Source organism: Phalacrocorax carbo, chromosome 7, assembly GCF_963921805.1.
Source record: "Phalacrocorax carbo chromosome 7, bPhaCar2.1, whole genome shotgun sequence".
NCBI classification, from domain to species: Eukaryota; Metazoa; Chordata; class Aves; order Suliformes; family Phalacrocoracidae; genus Phalacrocorax; species Phalacrocorax carbo.
The window spans coordinates 9,251,198-9,268,813 of NC_087519.1; the positions used below are offsets into that span (position 1 = coordinate 9,251,198).

The 17,616-nt window shown below is 48.4% G+C and overlaps 1 protein-coding gene across 1 annotated transcript in view; it reads left to right on the forward strand.

Annotated features, from left to right (window-relative positions):
• The first annotated feature begins 1,229 nt into the window (after positions 1-1,229).
• ACAN (aggrecan) overlaps positions 1,230-17,616 on the forward strand; it is a 28,729-nt gene continuing 12,342 nt past the window's right edge. The window contains exons 1-12 of the mRNA XM_064455815.1: positions 1,230-1,299; positions 1,847-2,218; positions 3,536-3,710; positions 4,265-4,392; positions 4,986-5,279; positions 7,306-7,818; positions 8,293-8,467; positions 8,898-9,025; positions 9,146-9,439; positions 9,602-9,796; positions 10,488-11,248; positions 11,468-14,348. Coding sequence (XP_064311885.1) covers positions 1,230-1,299; positions 1,847-2,218; positions 3,536-3,710; positions 4,265-4,392; positions 4,986-5,279; positions 7,306-7,818; positions 8,293-8,467; positions 8,898-9,025; positions 9,146-9,439; positions 9,602-9,796; positions 10,488-11,248; positions 11,468-14,348 — 5,986 coding nt within the window. The remainder of the gene's footprint in view (positions 1,300-1,846; positions 2,219-3,535; positions 3,711-4,264; positions 4,393-4,985; positions 5,280-7,305; positions 7,819-8,292; positions 8,468-8,897; positions 9,026-9,145; positions 9,440-9,601; positions 9,797-10,487; positions 11,249-11,467; positions 14,349-17,616) is intronic.

The following is a 17,616-nucleotide window of genomic DNA, read 5'->3' on the forward strand; positions in this document are numbered from 1 at the left end:
GATTTCACAAAGATAAGATTTTGTGATGTGTCAGGATGAAATGAATAATTGCCTGGAGGTCAAATTTTTCATAAGTAAAAGGCTGATGCTGGACTGTGCAGTATGAGGTTTATTTTTGGCCTTTTCTTGTGCCAGTGAAGAAATTTAATGGTCTTTTCTGCGAGGTCAATAGACATATACTCAGAATGTTCCCTGTCAGCTGAAGTCAGCTGGGATCTTTCTAGTTCACAGGCGTTAAACAGCCAATATTTGGACAGGTGACCTTAAAGGAAACACCAGTGATTCAGTAGGTGTGGTCCTTCCATCTGAGTCAGTGCTGAAATGTGACACCAAACGATGGCGTGTTGCCAGAGGACATGGTTTTTATTTGAAATATTAAAACCAACCTGAGCATTTATGGCTATTTAAAATCCCATGATATTATACTGGATGCTAATCCAGTTAGGATTAGTTTAGTTGGCCTCCCTATATTGTTTCTGCCATTCAATGTCAGGAGGATGCTCTTTTCCTTTGTAAAAGCTTTCAGAAGTAGCAGGTTGCTCTGATAATTGAGGGATCCCAAGGGGATATTTTTAGAGCGGAGTTAAAGTGCCCAGAATTGTATGCTGTGGATTTCTTGTATCAGTTCAGGATCCATTTGCAATTAAGTCTTTGTATGCTGTCAATGCAAGAGTATTGGACCAAAGTGTTGTGACCTTCTGCTTTTCCACCATATAGAAGGCAAGTTTCCCTTCAGCGCATTTTAAAGTCTACAAAATGCATCCAACCATCTGGCCTGAGAACCAGTGCTGGCTTGGATGGAGGATGCTGGTGAGGGGCAGCTCCCGTTCTGAGGCAAAGGCTTAGTGGACATGACAATCCCTCTTGAGTAAATCCATAATAAGTGTGACAATCTGTTGGAAAATTGTCTTTCTGCTCCACAGGGAAGATTGAATCACAAGAGAGAGAAGGGGAGACCAATATGATAAGTGATATATAATAACACTTCAGTCTGTTATACATAGCAGAGCATCTTATTTGTCTCACAGACTCATTTCCTGAAGCAAGAGGCACTTTGAGACAGCATCCTTCCCCAAGGACCGGCTTTCACTGCCAGCCACATGTAGGAGGCTTAAGGGGTGGCTGAAAGCACTGCAATGCCCTGCAGCAGCATTCATAGCACTCAGCTACCTGTGAACATAGAGCTGTCATAAATCCTCTCTCCCTGTGTTGTTTCTTGCAGGTAAACTATGACCACTTTACTATTAGTGTTTGTGTGTTTGCGAGTCATCACCACAGCCATCTCTGTGGAACTCTCAGGTACGTGTCCCGGGGTGTGGGAAAGTGGGGCTGAGCAATGTGCTGCACTCTGGTCCCAACCCCAAGTGTGGGCAGCTGCCAGAAATAAGTGTACCCAAGATCTGCTCTGTGTACACGGGCTCTTCTCTTTGAATGGCTGCTATGCCATAGCTTGCCACCGTTCTTGTGCTTGGGGAGCCAGGGAGACACCTCCAGGCAAAGGCAGACTTATGGGAAAACCAAGGGAGTTTCAGCATTCCCCTTTCTTAAACCCTGTCAGGTGTGATCTTGTATCATGGGCAGCAGCTACAATGCAGTAGAGCCCTTCGTGGCCTTCATTCCCACATCCAGCACTGGTCCAAATCCCAAAAGCAACCATGGCACAAGGGTCATGGTGTAACTTCCCTTTTGCAAGTTATTTTCAGCAGACTAGACCTAAAAGGATATGTCTGAATATGTGGGTACAGGCTTACAAAGCAGATATAGGCATTGGAGCATATAGAAGCACTGGGTATTTTGGATTAAATGCCTTATGGATGTAACCATTGCTTTGTCTGGGAACTGGCAGACAGTAGTGATGGCCTGGAAGTGAAGATACCTGAGCAGTCTCCCCTGCGTGTTGTCCTGGGAAGCTCCCTGAACATCCCCTGTTACTTCAACATCCCAGAGGAACAGGACACCAGTGCTCTGCTGACCCCACGGATCAAATGGAGCAAACTCTCAAACGGGACTGAAGTTGTCTTGCTAGTGGCCACTGGTGGGAAAATCCGTCTCAACACTGAGTACAGGGAGGCAATCTCTTTGCCCAATTACCCTGCCATCCCCACCGATGCCACCTTGGAAATCAAGGCGCTGAGATCCAACCACACTGGGATTTACCGCTGTGAAGTGATGTACGGTATTGAGGACAGACAAGACACAATAGAGGTCCTAGTGAAAGGTGAGATCGTGTTTTTGCTCTTTCCTCTCAGAACCTTGCTGCCTGGCCTGGGCAGAAGGGAGGAAGAAATATATAGGCAGAGGGAGGTACTGCTCTCCCCATAGATATAAACCCTTCCTGTCAGGTCACAGATAAGGCCATGGGCAGATGAGCAGAAGCCATGGGCCAGGCATTTACTTCAGCAAGCTAGGACCAGACTAAACAAACGAGTAAAATGACTCATGGCAGAATATATGGCAATAAAATTACTCTTCTGGCAGAAAGTGGGTTACAGAGACAGCAAGACGACATCCTTGGCACGAGATGGTACTGGATACACCAGGATGTTGCTCAGAGGGGTGAAGCTGGATCAGGGCTGTCATAAGACCTTTTATTTCTTCCAAACATTTTAGGAGATGGGATGCCCTCAGCTGGAGAATCAGTCTGTTCTGGAAAAACTTTCCCCATAGTCTTGCAAAGACCATCCCAGTAATATGTGGCTAAAATAACAAAAGTTAAGTTTCTCACTTTAAGTTTCCTATCTTTATCATGATTTTTGCTTTCAGTGTAGGCCAGGGAGACAGCTTCCACTGCAACAGTTAATCAGTGGGTCTCTGCTGGTCACATACACTGGAGTGTATATCTTACAGCAGAGGCTAGGACCTCCCTCATTGTCTCCTGGTGAATTTTCCACTTAATGGTCTGCTCATGCCAGACTGGAGTGTACAGCTAGCCATCTTTTGTAAAGATCCTTGTTCATCACAGAATACAACTTCGGTATGTTTGCAGCAGATCTGGAGATTTCAAGTGGATTTTCCTCTTGTTTCCTGGGTGTTTGTACACTAGGTGACACTACGCACCCTTGGTCCTGAGTAGGACTTTGAGGGGCTGTAGCTGTCAAACCTGCATAGCAGCATGGTCCCTGCTCTGCCCCACTGAACCATTCTGAACCATGCATTTAAAACACTGCACAGACCTGTATCAGGAAAGTATTGAGTCCTTCTGACAGCAATATAGCACTGTGTTCTGGGTGATGGGTTTCCTCGTAGTGTTCACACCACTATTCAGGTACTGACTTTTAATGCACTGTGACATTATTACAGCACCATGGGAGAGCATGGGAGAGCAATAGGAGTCACTAATGTGCTTCACAAGGTCCCTTGAAAGGACCCCATCAAGTCACCCTTGGCTTGAGATGCTCAAATACAGACAACATAAATAGTTCATTGTTTCTGGTTGACATGCAGTATCTGTTCTTTGAATCCTTAACTTCTTTGGAAGGAAAGCAGCTGGTTCCTCTCCAGCAGATGCGTGAGTGATGGCCATTGTGTTTTCCAGGCATCGTATTCCACTACAGAGCAATCTCCACAAGGTACACCTTGAACTTTGAAAAAGCAAAGCAGGCCTGTATCCAGAACAGTGCTGTCATTGCTACTCCTGAGCAGCTGCAGGCTGCCTATGAGGATGGGTACGAGCAGTGTGATGCTGGTTGGCTGGCTGATCAGACTGTCAGGTAATGAACAGTCGTGGGGAAAGGAAAGCCACAGCAGGGTTGTTAGGACTTCTGTAATGAAGCCACCAACTGAAAACATTGAGAAAGAGTTGCTAAATAGCAGCTGTTGTAATTGCTGGTGTGTAGAGGGAGGTGGTGGGTTGCAAGCCATTCTCTGCCAGGAGAGAATCTGTAGTAGGAAAGCAGAGTGACCACTGTCCTCCTCAGCTGGTGGTGACAGCTGAGTGGGCAGTGGCTTAATCCTGACCCTTCATCATCTGTGAACAAAACAGATGCTATGCTAAGATGTACAAGTGTGGCTCAACCGTACTTAGCTGTGCATCCCCCACTGAGGACGCACCTGGGCCTGATGTCTTTGGCCAGTGCTTCCAGGGACCTGCTGTGCTCAGGACCATCAGAGGGAGGGCAGGATAACAGATCACCTTTCCCCTTTCCCATAACCCAGGAAAAGCCATAAATAATCACAATGCACAGTGCTCTGCATCTCTTTCCCAGCCTCACTGCAGCTGCCAGCATCCTGCCCCCTCACTCCTTATGCACTCTCTCTCCCCCAGGTACCCCATTCACTGGCCCCGGGAGCGCTGCTATGGTGACAAGGATGAATTTCCAGGAGTGAGGACCTATGGTGTCCGAGAGCCAGATGAAACCTATGATGTTTACTGTTATGCAGAGCAAATGCAAGGTGATTTGGGGCTTTTATTGTTACTAGATGCAGAAGCAACCAAAGCTCTGCTCATGCCTAGACCAGACAACAGTAAATACAGAGGCAAAGGGCTAGAGGCAAGACAGGTTAAAGATCGAAAAGTACCTACCCCAGCAAGGCCAGAAGTTCTCAACAGTCTCTTGGTTAGATCTTGGCTAATTTTAATGTCAAATGACTAGTGCAGTAGAGAGGGTGGAGTCCATCTAATGTCCACCAGAGGCCATGCCATCCTGCATGTCTCTGGTCATCTTTTTGAGGGTGTGGCAATTGGAGTTGTTCATCACCTATGCTTATGACAAGGATCCATTGAAATATTCAGCACATCAGAACTGAAATTGTCTTTTATATTCTTCTTGCCCTGTGGCTCCATCTAGTTTGGTAGGTTTTGCTCCAGTCTGTATTCGGTCTGTAAGACAACTTTATAGACAGTCACGAACATGGAGTTGCAGTTCAGCTGTAATACACAGGACTTTGCATCTTATCCAGACTCTGAGGAATGGGAAGGGAAAGAAAAGGGAATTGGGATTAAATTCTACAGCCAATTCCTGTGACAATGGATGGTGTGATTGCAGGTAAAGTCTTCTATGCCACCGCCCCTGAAAAGTTCACCTTCCAAGAAGCTTTTGAAAAATGCCACAGTTTGGGAGCCCGTTTGGCCACCACAGGAGAGCTGTACTTAGCCTGGAAGGACGGCATGGACATGTGCAGTGCAGGCTGGCTGGCCGATCGCAGTGTCCGCTACCCCATTTCCAGAGCACGGCCCAACTGCGGAGGAAACCTGGTGGGCGTGCGGACAGTGTACCTGTATGTCAACCAAACAGGGTATCCTCACCCTGACTCTCGCTACGATGCCATCTGCTATAGTGGTGAGTACACCAGGGCTGTGGGACTAAGCAATGAGTCTCTACATATCAGCAAGCAGGAGCTCACTGGCCAGAGCTAACCTTTTTTAAAACAACAAAAAAAAAGCAGGCAGGGGAAGAGGGTTTAGAGGGTTTAGCAAAGGACTTAGTCCCTCATTCATAGTCAGGTAGGAAGCAGAGTCCAGAAAGATCACGGATGCCTGCCCTCTACAGGGGGGCTTTGAGGAGGTGGGTGTTACACAGCCATCCTCTCTCCGGTCCTCCCACACCTTCCAGCTTTGGTAGCTCTCCAGGAGACATGGAGCAGAGCTCAGGTGCTTCATGTACAAGACTTTGAATGCTGCAAATGGAAAAGAATGAAAAAGATAACAGATCTCATCCTGAAGATGTGTATGTGATGTGGTACAGATGCATGCCTGAGTTTCCATGCTGGCATAAATCAGAGACTACAGCAGTCTCCAGCAATCAGAAATGGGGCAAAATTGTACCTAGGAGGTGGAGAGCATCCCAGCTACTCCCCCTTTCTTCTAATGGTACTCTTCTCCCTGCAGCAAGAAGGGGGCAAAGCACAGTAGTATATGGTCTATTCACAGAGTCACAGAATGGCAGGGGTTGGAAGGGACCTCTGGAGATCATCTCGCCCAACCCCCCTTCTTGAGCAGGCACACCCAGAGCAGGGGCACAGGAACGCGTCCTGGCGGGTTTTGAATGTCTCCAGGGAAGGAGACTCCACACCCTCCCTGGGCAGCCTGTGCCCCTGCTCTGGCACCCACACAGGGAAGAAGTTTTTTCTCATGTTTGAGTGGAACTTCCTGTGTTCCAGCTTGTGCCCGTTGCCCCTTGTCCTGTTTTGGGCACCATTGAAAAAAGTCTAGTCCCATACTCCTGACACCCACCCTTCAGATATTTGTAAGTATGATAAGGATTGCCATCTTTAAAAAAATAATAACAGTATCTTAAAATATGTTTTGAAATCCCTTTGATACAGACCTATTGTGCCCAGATAGCATGCATGGTCAGTGTGTCAGGAGGCTCTGTAATACCTCTTGGAGTTATCCAGCTACATGGCCAAGCTAAATGGTCCACCAAGCCCAGCCTTCTGGTTATCTGAGAGTATGCATCTGAAACTGCTGAGTACAGCCAGCCCTTGTCTGAGCATCTCTAATTCTCTGAATCCCTTGAGGCTTGAGAGCTACTGGCTGAAATGAACTAGCAGGAAAATGCAATTGGAAATAAATAGAGCAGGGACAGCAGTATTAGGAGAAAAGCCTGACAGTGTCTCATTGCCTCTCCCTCCCCAGCCGAGACCCGCCTTCCTGCGTATCCAAGATGTCCCAGCCCTCCCACACCTGCCCATTTCTGTTTTATGCTGCTCTTTAAACCACCATCCTTGCTGTAGGCTGAGCTGCTCAGTGGCATGTTAAGCATGTTCTCCTACACCCCAGGGATGTGACTTTGGCAGAAAAGTGATTTGGGAGGGGAAAGGTCAGAGTTGTTTGAATGCATTTGGTACAGCAAGTGGCCCTGGCTGTCTGGGTGATGGGGTTAGCATGCTTATAGGTGATGAGCTCTTAAGCTGTCCCCTGGGCAGAGCAGAAGGAGATAGTGATCCTGGTGATACTTCATGCAGTGGGTGTGAGGATCCAGTTGCCTTTCTCCCACTGCTCAGAGCTGCTGTGGAGGTTATCTAAGTTCCCCTAGTTCCCTCCGGCCACCTTAAATTCCTTATAGCAGGCACTAGAGGTCAGTGCAGACTTGGATATGGGCAAGGTGTTCCCGTGAAGGAGAGCTGGGAGAAGAGCAGGGAAAGCCCTCTCTGATTTGCCAGCTGTGGTACCCTCCATGTTGGGCTGTTGTAGAGAGCCATTGTAAAGGAAGGAAAACCATTTCTTTTACCAGACCGTCATGATTTCCCTGCTCCTTTCAGAGCCAGCAAACATCCAGCTTCTTCTCAGAGGCAGCACCAGCACAGTAAACCTTGCTAGACTGACCATGTCCTCTCTGATTGCTGCTTTGTCTCCTGGTGCAGGGGATGACGTTGAGACTCTAGTCCCAGGGCAGTTCATCGATGAGACGGGGGGCGAGCTGGGCAGCGCCTTCACTGTCCAGACTGTCACCCAGACTGAAGTGGAGCTACCTCTGCCACGCAATGCCACAGAGGAGGAGGCCCGCGGCAGCATTGCCACCCTGGAGCCCATTGAGATCACACCCACCGTCACTGAGCTCTATGAAGGCTTCACCGTCCTGCCCGAACTCTTCGCCACCGGTGTCACAGTAGAGACAGCTGCCCCAGAGGAGAAGAACGTGACCGGGGGGGATGTCACAAGGGTGTGGGCTGTACCTGAAGGAGTCACCACCATAGCCTTAGGCACTGCCATCACCACTGAAATGGCAGAGGTGAGCTCAGTGGAAGAGGCCATGGGGGTGACTACCACACCAGGACTAGAGTCTACTTCAGTGTTCACAGTGGAAGATCAGCTCGTGCGAATGACAGCAGCCCCCGATGTTGGTCTCCTCCCCAAGCAGCCCATCTCCCCCACAGGTAAGTCACCAGGAGTCTGAGAAGCCTGAAGATCTGTTTCTCCTAGAGGTAACCATTCAGCTGAAAACAGGCTGAGCTTCTGACATTGCAGTGGGCATCTAGGACCCTAGAGGTGTGCATGTCTGTTTGGGGTCAGGGACATGTTGAGTGCCTCCACTACAGTAGGACAGAAGGGGTGAGGAGGAGGCTGTGGGCCACACCATCATGTACTGAAAAGGGCTCCCATGGTCACATTCTGCACTTCCTTGCGCATCTGGCTCCAGCAAAGGAGAAAGTCAAGGTAGGAAAATCCTAGAGGAGGGCTAAAGAGGTCCCCAGAACATCACCCTCGATGGCAGCGGAGCTTGATGAATGAGTCATCTCCATCAAAGTGGATTTGACAGGCACCAGTCTTTGCAGTGTTGTTGGGAAGACCCTTACTGGTGGAGGGGGGGTCTCATATCTGCTCTCTCACCACGGCTTCTCTTCCCCCAGGTGTGGTGTTTCACTACCGTGCCGCCACCAGCAGATATGCCTTCTCCTTTGTCGAAGCCCAGCATGCCTGCCTGGAGAACAATGCAGTTATCGCCACTCCCGAACAGCTCCAGGCTGCCTACGAGGCTGGCTTTGACCAGTGTGATGCAGGCTGGCTGCGGGACCAGACAGTCAGGTAAAACTATATTGACTTGGGGAAGACAGCTCTCAAAATTACTATTCAGCGATAAAACTGGGGCTTACCTCTGGTCTGGCCTGCTGCTCTGCTCGTCAGCATCTAGAGCTTTCCTGACCTAAGGTTGTCTCCAGGTCATGATATCTAGTGGCCAATAAACCTGTCCTGCCTCTTTCCTAACCTGTGCATATATCCTGCAGCGGTGAGCTCCACAGAGTACTGACATGTAGGAAAAGTGGAGGAAAGTTTGTAGTCATTGCCCCACGTTGTAAGTGCAGATTAAATTTGTTTCCAAGTCACGCTGGGGGATTTGAGCCCCTCTAAGGGTGAAGAGTTCATGTCCTGCCCCCAAGTACAGTAGCTGGAAAACTCCAAGGTTCTTCAGTCCAGGGCTGACCTCGGGTTACTACTTCTCTTCTTCTTTTGGTAGGTATCCCATTGTGAATCCCCGAAGTAACTGCGTAGGAGATAAAGAGGGCTCACCAGGTGTGCGGTCGTACGGCATGCGCCCGGCCTCAGAGACCTACGATGTGTACTGCTACATTGATAGGCTCAAGGGTATGATTTCCACCTTCCTCTGGCATGGTTGTGGAGCAAATATGTGCTTCAGACCTCCACGTCTGTGTGTGTGTGGATGGGGTGCAGGAACTCACACCTGTTTTCTCTCCCATCCCTCAGGTGAGGTGTTCTTTGCAACCCAGCCAGAGCAGTTCACCTTCCCAGAAGCTCAGCAGTACTGCAAGAGCCAAAATGCCACACTGGCTTCTGTTGGCCAACTCCACGCTGCCTGGAAACAGGGCCTGGACAGATGCTATGCTGGCTGGTTAGCAGACGGCAGCCTCCGCTATCCCATCGTGACCCCCCGTCCCGCCTGCGGAGGGGACGCACCTGGTGTGAGAACCGTCTACCAGCACTACAACCAGACGGGTTTTCCTGACCCACTGTCCCGGCATCACGCCTTCTGCTTCAGAGGTACCCTCCCACCCCTTGTAGGGTGTGTAGACCAATCTCCTCAGGGAAAGGGATTTCACAAGGGAGGTTGGGCACTTCGGGGTGCCAGTTTGGGTGAAGCACTTCATCGGCATCTTGGACTGTGAAATTTTGGAAACTCGCTCCAATACCTTTTTGTTCCAGCTCTGCCACCTGTGGAGGAGGAGGGGTTCACCTCATTCTTTGAAGAAGATGTGCTGGCAACCCAAGTGATTCCTGGAGTGGAAGGGGTACCCTCTGGGGAGGAGGCAACCGTGGAGACGGAGTTTGCCACTCAACCTGAGAATCAGACAGCCTGGGGGACAGAGGTCTTTCCAACAGATATGACGCTGCTTTCAGGTGTGTCAGAGCTTCCCTATCTCCTGGGTCACATTTGGCTGGTGTTGTAGGGCTGGGACACTCCCAGAATAAATGGGTTGTGTCTTTGCTGAAAGAGGTTCCCTCTAAATCCAGACAATTATCACCATATTAGCAAGGTCTAAGGCTGTGCATACAGGTACCACAGGAGGAGCTACACGTGTATATTATTAAACTTTTGCTTTGGACTGAACTAAATGACCAGCCATCCTGCAGACCAGCACACACAGCATTGCCATAGCACCTTACAAAAGATGTTGTGGACTCAGCATGGGGAAGGCACACTAGAAACAGATCTCAGACCATGTCTTCCAGGGAGGACAGAGTTGCAGCATGGTCAGAGCAGCACCAACATTTTTCTCTTCCACGTTAGCTCAGAGGAAGCAGTAGCTTGATTTTAACACTTGGCAATTGGAGTCACTGTTGCCATTGTCCCGTGTCAGAAGAGTATATATTCTGTCAGTTTCCCAGAGATATATAATTTACAGTTGTTTAAGATATAATGTTCATTAGCAAATTTGAAGGAACCAAATGATGTCTGCAAGCACTTTGTGCCTTTATCCCAAGGATATCAGTTTGGGGATAAGATTGATGAGGAAATTGTTAAAAGCTTCTTTAAAACAATTTAGTAAATTATTTTTCTCTCTCTCTCTGTTTGCCCTTTCTTTTCCAGTGAGTCCATCTGCTTTTCCTCCAGCTACTGTAATACCAGAGGAAACAAGTACTGATGCTTCCATCAGCAAGGTGTCAGGGTACGTGACTGAATCTGGAGAACATCAAGTCAGTGGTGAATCTTCAGCATCCGGATGGATATCTGGAGTCCCGGATACAAGTGAAGAACTGACTTCTGGAGTTTTTGAACTTAGTGGAGAACACTCAGGGGTTGGAGAAAGTGGATTACCATCAGTAGACCTGCATACCAGTGGCTTTCTACCTGGAGAAAGTGGGCTACCCTCAGGGGACCTGAGTGGGGTGCCTTCTGGCATTGTTGACATCAGTGGCTTAACTTCTGCAGAGGAAGATATATCGGTGTCTACTTCAAGGATACCAGAAATTAGTGGAATGCCACCTGGAGTGGAAAGCAGTGGGCTGCCTTCTGGATTTAGTGGAGAAATCTCTGGCACTGAGCTAGTCACTGGTGTGTCATCTGGAGAGGAAAGTGGACTCACCTCTGGTTTTCCTACGGTCTCTCTTGTGGATACCACATTGGTGGAAGTTGTCACAACCGTGCCAGGATGGCAGGAGGAAGGAAAAGGATCAATCAGTGTCAGCGGTGAAGGAGATCTTTCAGGGTTCCCATCTACCGAGTGGGACACCAGTGGCAGAGCCCAAGGGTTACCCTCAGGACCTGAGCTCCGTGGGGAGCCCTCTGGAGGGCCCGAGCTCAGTGGGGAGCCCTCTGGGGTGCCCGAGCTCAGTGGGGAGCCCTCTGGGGTGCCCGAGCTCAGTGGGGAGCCCTCTGGAGGGCCCGAGCTCAGTGGGGAGCCCTCTGGGGTGCCCGAGCTCAGTGGGGAGCCCTCTGGAGGGCCCGAGCTCAGTGGGGAGCCCTCTGGGGTGCCTGAGCTCAGTGGGGAGCCCTCTGGAGGGCTTGAGCTCAGTGGGGAGCCCTCTGGGGTGCCCGAGCTCAGTGGGGAGCCCTCTGGAGGGCCTGAGCTCAGTGGGGAGCCCTCTGGGGTGCCCGAGCTCAGTGGGGAGCCCTCTGGAGGGCTTGAGCTCAGTGGGGAGCCCTCTGGGGTGCCCGAGCTCAGTGGGGAGCCCTCTGGAGGGCCTGAGCTCAGCGGGTTGCCCTCAGGACTGGATGTCAGTGGAGAACCATCAGGAACACATGAGGTCAGTGGCCTGGTGGACCTAAGTGGCCTTACTTCTGGTATCGATGGAAGTGGTGAGACCTCAGGCATTACCTTTGTAGATGCCAGTTTGGAGGAAGTGACTACAACCCCCTCAATTACAGAAGCAGAAGCAAAAGAGATTTTGGAAATCAGTGGATTGCCTTCAGGAGGTGAAGACTCATCAGGCACAGTGTCTGGAAGTTTAGATGTCAGTGGTGAGCCTTCTGGGCATGTAGACTTTGGTGGGAGTGTTTCTGGAGTGCTCGAGATGAGTGGACACCCAAGTGGAGTGATTGACAGCAGTGGAGAAGTCTCTGGAGTCGATGTCACCAGTGGTCTACTGTCTGGAGAGGAAAGTGGACTTGCCTCTGGCTTTCCCACAGTCTCTCTTGTGGATACCACTTTGGTAGAAGTTGTAACACAGATGTCGGTTGCACAAGAGGTGGGAGAAGGGCCATCTGAGATGATAGAAATCAGTGGATTTCCTTCTGGAGACAGAGGACTATCTGGAGAAGGATCTGGAGCTGTGGGGACTAGTGGGTTTCCTTCAGGGACAGGAGACTTCAGTGGTCAGCCATCCGGGATCCCATACATCAGTGGAGACATCTCTGGAGCCACAGATCTAAGTGGACAATCTTCAGCAGTGACTGATATCAGTGGGGAGGCCTCAGGTCTTCCAGAAGTCACTTTAGTTACTTCTGATTTAGTAGAAGTTGTGACAAGACCAACAGTATCGCAGGAACTGGGTGGGGAAACAGCTGTCACATTTCCCTACAGTTTTGAGCCAAGTGGTGCGGCCTCTTCATCTGGTGAACTAAGTGGGGAAAGTCCTGCATTGCCAGAAAGTGGTATAGAAACATCAACAGCTTATGAAATTAGTGGGGAAACATCCACATTTCCAGAAACTAGTGTAGAAACATCCACTATTCATGAAATCAGTGGAGAGACATCTGCATTTCCTGAATTTACCACAGAAACATCAACAATTCAAGAAATCAGTGGGGAAACATCTGCATTTCCTGAAATTATCAGAGAAACATCCACAAGTCAAGAAGCCAGGGGTGAAACATCTGGCTCTCCTGAACTTAGCATAGGAACATCCACAGTTCAAGAAGTAAGCGGGGAAACCTCTGCATTTCCTGAAAGTAGCACAGAAACGTCCACAATACAAGAAATTAGTGGGGAAACATCTGCATTTCCTGAAATTAGAATAGAAACGTTCACAAGTCAGGAAGCCAGGGGTGAAACATCTGGCTATCCTGAACTTAGCATAGAAACATCAACAGTCCATGAAACCAGTGGGGAAGGATCTGCATTCCCGGAAATCAGCATAGAAACTTCAACGGTTCACGAAATCAGTGGGGAAACATCTGCATTTCCTGAAATTAGCATAGAAACTTCAACAGTCCACGAAATCAGTGGTGATAGTTCTGCATTTCCTGAAATTAGAATAGAAACATCCACAAATCAAGAAGCCAGGGGTGAAACATCTGGCTATCCTGAAATTAGCATAGAAACATCAACAGTCCATGAAACCAGTGGGGAAGGATCTACATTTCCCGAAATCAGCATAGAAACTTCAACGGTCCACGAAATCAGCGGGGAAACCTCTGCCTTTCCTGAAATTAGCATAGAAACTTCAACGGTCCACGAAATCAGTGGGGAAACCTCTGCCTTTCCTGAAATTAGCATAGAAACTTCAACAGTCCACGAAATCAGTGGTATAGAAACATCTGCATTTCCTGAAATTAGCATAGAAACTTCAACAGTCCACGAAATCAGTGGAGAAACATCTGCATTTCCTGAAATTAGAATAGAAACATCCACAAATCAAGAAGCCAGGGGTGAAACATCTGGCTATCCTGAAATTAGCATAGAAACATCAACAGTCCACGGAACCAGTGGGGAAACATCTGCATTTCCCGAAATCAGCATAGAAACTTCAACAGTCCACGAACTCAATGGGGAAACATCTGCATTTCCTGAAATTCGAATAGAAACATCCACAAGTCAAGAAGCCCGAGGTGAAATCTCTGCCTTTCCTGAGATTAGCATAGAAACTTCTACAGTCCGTGAAGTCAGTGGGGAAACATCTGCATTCCCTGAGATTAGCATAGAAACACCAACAAGGCAAGAAGCCAGGGGTGAAACATCTGTCTATCCTGAAATTAGCATAGAAACATCCACAGTTCAAGAAGTAAGTGGGGAAACCTCTGCATTTCCTGAAATTAAAATAGAAACATCCACAAATCAAGAAACCTGGGGTGAAACATCTGCATTTCCTGAGATTAGCATAGAAACATCCACAGTCCCCAAAACCATTGGAGAAGCATCCGCTTTGCCTGCTGGTAACATCGAAACAGCTGCCACATCTTTGGCCAGTGGTGAGCTCTCTGGTGCTCATGAGAAGGAAATTCCTGACACAACATCTGGAGCTGTGACACACTCGATCACGGGCATTTCAGGGGAAACCTCTGTCCCAGACGTTGTAATTAGTACCAGTACTCCAGATGTTGAACCAACACAGGGACCCATGAACCCTGAAGAGGCTCAGCTTGAAACAGTGTCTTCCCCGCCTGCAGTGTCAGGACAAGAGACAGAGACAGCTGTTGTTCTAGACAATCCCCATCTGCTGGCCACCGCTACTGCTGTCCTGCCTCAAGCGTCACAAGAAGCAATAGACACATTAGGACCCACTACAGAAGGTACCGTGTCTTCTTCTCATACGGAAAGGAACATGTTATGGAGGGGAAGGGAGGGAGGAGGCATAGCTGTCACATTTTGCTGCTTCTACAGCAGAGAACATTAACACGGAAGCAGGCTTGAGCAAAATATTACTGTGGTGGAAGGCCATAAATATGTGGAGGTTTCCACAGGTTGTGTTCAATAGCTTCTGTCATAACAACTGATAGTCTGCGTTTGGGCAGGTAATGCTTATCCAGCTGGCGTAACCATATCTCCAGGAGCCTCCTGGACCTCCCTCCTGCCTGCCCATGGCAATTACATGCCCCTGGGAAGAGCAGCAGAGGACCAGTTAAAGGGAAGTACCAGGAGATGCATATCTGGCCTTCCCCTGCTGTACCATAGCACTATGCATCATTCACTCTTCTGAATTGCTGTTCCTGGTGGACACGGCTCACCCTAGCCATGGTGAGCAGCCTGGTGAAGTTGGCACCTGCCAGGAATATGTTGGGGGCCTCCCTTGTGCCCCCTGGGGTACCCAAGTGATCACTGGGTCATAGGTGAGCTCTCCCCTCTGTGCTGCCAGAGGTGAGGGCTCAGAAATTAGTATTTTGTGAATGGTCATTGACAGTCACTGTGATGAGGCTCCTGAGTGTGACATAGCTGGGGAAGTGCTAGGGCATTCACCCCCACTCTGAAATTGCTCTTAGCCATTGCTATAACCTAAAGAAAACAACAAATTTTTTCTGCTCTTGTGGAAACAAGAGCAAAGACAGCTCCACCCACCAGAGACTTCCACCCTGGCTAGTGGATGCAGCTGAGAAGCTGGATAAGACAGGCTGCAAGTGTCTGTCCTGTTTTGTTTCTCTTTCCATGATGTGTTGACTTGCTGCCCATATCCCTGAGTGTTTATAGCACTTGCTCTGCAGTGGGAGGCTGGCCATCAGCGACCTTGCAGTGCCAAGGGGTAAGAGGCAAAGCAAGCCAGCTGGGGACAAAAATCTCTGCTCTCAGCATCATCTGTGCTGAACACAATGTTTGCATTGGGAAAACTGCTCCAATCCCTTTGGCACAGGGTGTGGGTGCCCTCTGGTCTGTGTCTTATGCTGCTCTCTGCAGCTAGAACAGGCTAAATGTGTGAGCTGATGCTCAGAGCATTGCTACCTTTTGTCAGCTCTGCTGATAAATGCCCTTCCTTCCACCCTGCCCCTTTTTGTTGTGTTTTCCCTCTCTGCCTTTGGTAGGACCCCTTGCTGCCAAGCAGTAACAGATACAATATTTAAATCTGAGTAATCATTTATGGTGAAGACACTTTGCTAGCTTTATGATGAGCAGTATTCACTTGCCATGGAGGCATTAGGATACTGCAATGCAAAGAAAATGAAATGGGACACTGTTGTGCTTTCTCATGGCTGCTTCTTGGCCAAAGAAGGAGCCCAGTCACGTTAACACAGGATATTCCACAACATCCCTGGCCATGGCTTGGTTTCACTTTGGTGGCTCCTGGGGACAGGTCCCATTGCAAAACTATCAATGCTTGTGCTGCTTTATGAAGGTCATACATATGCTCAGTCCTCAATGGGCCACACATTCATGTAGGACATGTTGCTTAAGTATGGTACAAAATGTATGTGCAAAGAGATTTGCTGAGTTCCTTCTAGCAAAAGTAATATTAATTCCACCCCCTTCCCACATTACCTCCTGAACTGCTTCTTTTTGGTTAATTTACACCATTCAATGTAGGTAGCTTTGGACTCAGTAAGGGTCTGTAAGTGCAGGGCTTTGTGAAGCTCAGCCTGGTTTCTAACATCATTTCCATCCCCAAAGTGTTTCAAATGAGTCACTGCATTTCCCTCTGCGTCACTTCTCTCTCTCTGAGAAAACAGGTAATCACAAACCTTTGTTCAGTGAGGTCCTGTCTGTCTCTGCTGAGCAGCTGCACAGCAGGTGCTGCAGGAGTGGGTGAGGACAAGTCAGCGCAGTCGTTCCCACAGCACTGGTCCAGCCTGGCACAGCATCCAGGGCTTGGCAGGGTGCTCCAGGGGTTACGCACCCAAAAGACCTCCTTGCGCACCTAATGGGATCTGCTTTTGGGCCATGCCCACTGCCATGCCCAAGCCTGGAGACAAAAACAAGATAGCAAAGGCAGGGTTGAGGGGAAGGAAGGAAACTAGCCAGTGAGGCTCAGTTTTTTAAAAAAATTAAAATAAATATTGGCCCCAAAGTATGGTTTTATTTCACGGTTTTTTCTTTTTATAAATTACCCACAAGGCGATTGCCAGATTCTTTGGAGCATTTGTTAGCCAACATTCTTGTGAAGTATTTTGAAAGAAAACCATGTGTTCAGCAGCTCATGTGTGAAGAAGCTTGAAAAATGTTCTGAAATCAGAATGTGTTCTGTATTTGCAAGTCACAGAGATGACGATGTAGCAGCTGGGGTTTCTTAGCAGGTGACAGGGAAAGGTAAGCGATGACTGCATGAAGTTTAATTGTATGCTCTTTATAAGCTACATGGGCTTCAGTACATGTGCATGGCTGGTGCTTCCACCAAGGAAGATATTCTAGGGTAAAAATTCTCTTTTTACTGGTAAGATTATTTACTACAGTGTCCCTATAGGGTTAAATGCAGTCCTGGTCAGAGTCTGAAGGAAGCTCATCCAGGTGGCAAGCAAGTGTATTGACTATGAACTTACAACACCCCTGCAACAAGGTGAACTTCTAGAGAATTAGAGCAAAGTGATGACAAAAGAAGAAAAAAAAAGGAGAAATAATAATGCAGATTTCCTGTTTTGCGTCATTACTCTTTACAGTACTCTGGGGATTGTGAACACGGAAAGTCTACAAAGAAGAACCATAGGCTGGAACCCAAAATGCTATTTCCCATGTTGTGGTTGCCTTTTTACCTGAAACTTCCCAATCTTGAGATTTAGCTCTTGTAAAAAGATCGGCCTTGTGCCATGCTCAGACTTCGTAGGATGTAATGGATGTTCATTAAGTGCAATTAATTTTGACTAACATTAAAGCACAGGTGAAGTTAATTCAGCTTACAGAAGGAGCTTAGAGGCATGTGGCTGTTGCCCTCTTGTCCTGTAGTTGAAGGGTTACAGTTAGAAACAGAAGTCTTTTTAGTGGGGTGATTTAAGAAGAATGATATTTTTCTGCTCTGCTGTAGCCTCTACTTCTGTCTAAAAGCCAGAGTCAGAAGCACAGAAGACCAAATATTAACGCTTGGAGTGCCAGTATTTTTTAGTATTTAACCAAATTGAAGGCTACGCATGCACATGTCTTTAG